This window comes from Microtus ochrogaster, unplaced genomic scaffold, assembly GCF_000317375.1.
Source record: "Microtus ochrogaster isolate Prairie Vole_2 unplaced genomic scaffold, MicOch1.0 UNK27, whole genome shotgun sequence".
Lineage (NCBI taxonomy): Eukaryota > Metazoa > Chordata > Mammalia > Rodentia > Cricetidae > Microtus > Microtus ochrogaster.
The window spans coordinates 2,655,819-2,658,256 of NW_004949125.1; the positions used below are offsets into that span (position 1 = coordinate 2,655,819).

The 2,438-nt window shown below is 57.4% G+C and overlaps 1 protein-coding gene across 1 annotated transcript in view; it reads right to left on the reverse strand.

Moving 5' to 3' along the window:
- Positions 1-2,438, reverse strand: part of Fbxl18 (F-box and leucine rich repeat protein 18) — a 21,275-nt gene that overhangs the window by 14,700 nt on the left and 4,137 nt on the right. The window contains exon 3 of the mRNA XM_005368001.3: positions 552-2,095. Within this exon, the coding sequence (XP_005368058.1) occupies positions 552-2,095 (1,544 nt within the window). The remainder of the gene's footprint in view (positions 1-551; positions 2,096-2,438) is intronic.

Consider the following 2,438-nt stretch of genomic DNA (forward strand, 5'->3'; position numbering starts at 1 on the left):
CTTCCAAAGGTCCTGAGTTCAATTCCCAGCAACCACATGGTGGCTCACAACCATCTGTAATGAGGTTTGGTGCCCTCTTCTGGCCTGCAGACATATACACAGACAGAATATTGTATGCATAATAAATAAATAAATAAATGATTAAAAAAACTTAAATAAATCTAAACAACTTTTAATATGGTAAGGGTGTGAATGAAGTAGCACTGTGTGGGACAATGGGCAGGGCTGAGTTCCTGTGAGAGTGGTGGCAGACGAAATGCTGTCACCTCGGGTCCTCACACCTCAGACCCTCTGTCCCTCCCCTCAGGTTCTCTGCTCTTCACTTCAGGGTCTCTCCCAGCCCCTCACCCCTCAGGTCCTCTCCCCTCACCCCTCAGGCCCTCACCTCAGGTTCCCAGCCCCTCACCCCTCAGGCCCTCACCTCAGGTTCCCAGCCCCTCACCCCTCAGGTCCTCTCCCCTCACCCCTCAGGCCCTCACCTCAGGTTCCCAGCCCCTCACCCCTCAGGTCCTCTCCCCTTAACTTCGGTCCCTCCAACCGCAGCCCCTCACCTCAGGTCCTTCAGCCGCTTGCAGTGCTTCAGCATGTCAGCAAGAGCAGGCATGTACACCACCTTCCCCATCATGCCCAGGTTGGCCAAAGACAGAGACTGAAGCTGCTGACACTGTAGGCCAATGCTCACCAGTCCAGAGCCTGTCAGCATGCCTGGCAGCTGCGCTAGTGTCAGATGCCGCAGGAAGGCCAGCTGGCCAATGGCAGCCACCTCTGAGTCCCCGACGTTCTGTGCCCGACTGCAGGGCGGGAGGGAGTTGCGGATGGCAGGCTCATTGCGGGGCATGGCTGAGGAGAAATTGGACCCTATCAGTTCCAGATGCTCCAGGAAAGGGAGCTTCTTCAGCAGAGACCAGAACACAGAGGCAGGCTGGGTGGATGACTGGCCCAGGAAGGGACTGGGAAAGGCCTGCACCCCGATGCGCACCTTCTTGCCAAAGCCACGGGGCACTGCATGCATTGCCGGCGGGGCAGGCGCACGGTCAGGCCTGGGTGCTGAGTCGGCCACGGAGCAGACAGGCAAGGAGAGGGAACGCAGGTGGCAGAGGCGGGCCAGGAGCTGGCAGAGGTGGCGGCCCAGGCCATCGGAGCTGTGGTGGTGGGCAGCTGAGAGGTTGAGGTGGTGCAGATTACAGCAGGACTCCACCAGCGTCTCCAGGATGCTGCTGTCAATGTCGTCCTCTGCCTTACGGAGCAACGAGTCTGCAGACAGGCAATGCACACAGCCACTGAGGTTGAGGCTGGCCAGACTGCGCAGGTCCTTCCCCCCATTGATGACCCGCTGGATCAGGTGACCACCTGACAGCGTACACCGGCTAAAGCTGAAGTAGAAGGGATTGTTGAATTTCATATGCTGGAGGAGGGTGGAGCCGTTCAACCACGACTTCGGCAGCTGCAGGGCATCCAAGGCCACGTTGCGAGCCATGGAGTCCAGCAGGTTCTTGGTGGCCCCACTCTCCACGAAGCTGCCAGGGACAGAGATGAGAAAGGCATGCAGGTTCTCAGGCGTGCGGTCACTAAGCACGGCGAGGTAGAGCCGCACCACTTCCTGGTTGATGTAGCCAGGGGCCAGGCGGGCATAGAAGACACGCAGGTTCTGGTAATGGGGAACATTGCTCTGGCCCACCATGAGCTGGCCTGAGAGGACGGCACCCTCACGTGTGCGGTCCAGGATCTCGAAGTACAGCAGCAGCTTCTGCAGGCTGGCACAGCAGGGCACCACACCGTAGGATGGTGTGAAAAGTGTCTGCTTGAGTTCCCTGACACGGCTCAGGGTGGCCTTGCACTCACTGCTCAGCTGGCTGGCATCGAAGCCGGGACTCACATCAATGGCCAGGGAGCGCAGGTGCTGCAGGGCCGAAAGCACCTTGGACAGTCGCAGGGAGGTAAGGTGGCAGCCTGACAGGTTCATCTTTACCAGACTGTGACAGCGGGCCACGTGTTCAATGGTGGAGCCGGACAACCAATAGCAGCCTGCCATGTTCAACTGCTGGATCTCCCGGCCAATCTCCTTCACCAGCTGCTTCACCTTGTCCTCACTGGCCTGCAGAATGGGGACAGGGCAGGAGAGAAGGGTGTCCAGGGCTACTCTCCACTCCTGCTCAGAGCAAAGGAAAGCTTCACGCTGCCAGCAGTGAAAAAACCCCATGTCCAGGAAGAAAAGTAAAAAGATGTTTGCTACCACTGGGCATGATGGTGCACGCCTTTAATCCCAGCACTTGGGAAGCAGAGACAGATGAAATCTCTGTGAGTTTGAGGCCAGCCTGGTCTATAGAGTGAGTTCCAGGACAGGCACCAAAGCTACAGAGAAATCCTGTCTCGAAAAAACAAATAAACAAACAAGATGTTTGCTACCCAGGCCTGGTAGCATATGCTTGTCATCTTAG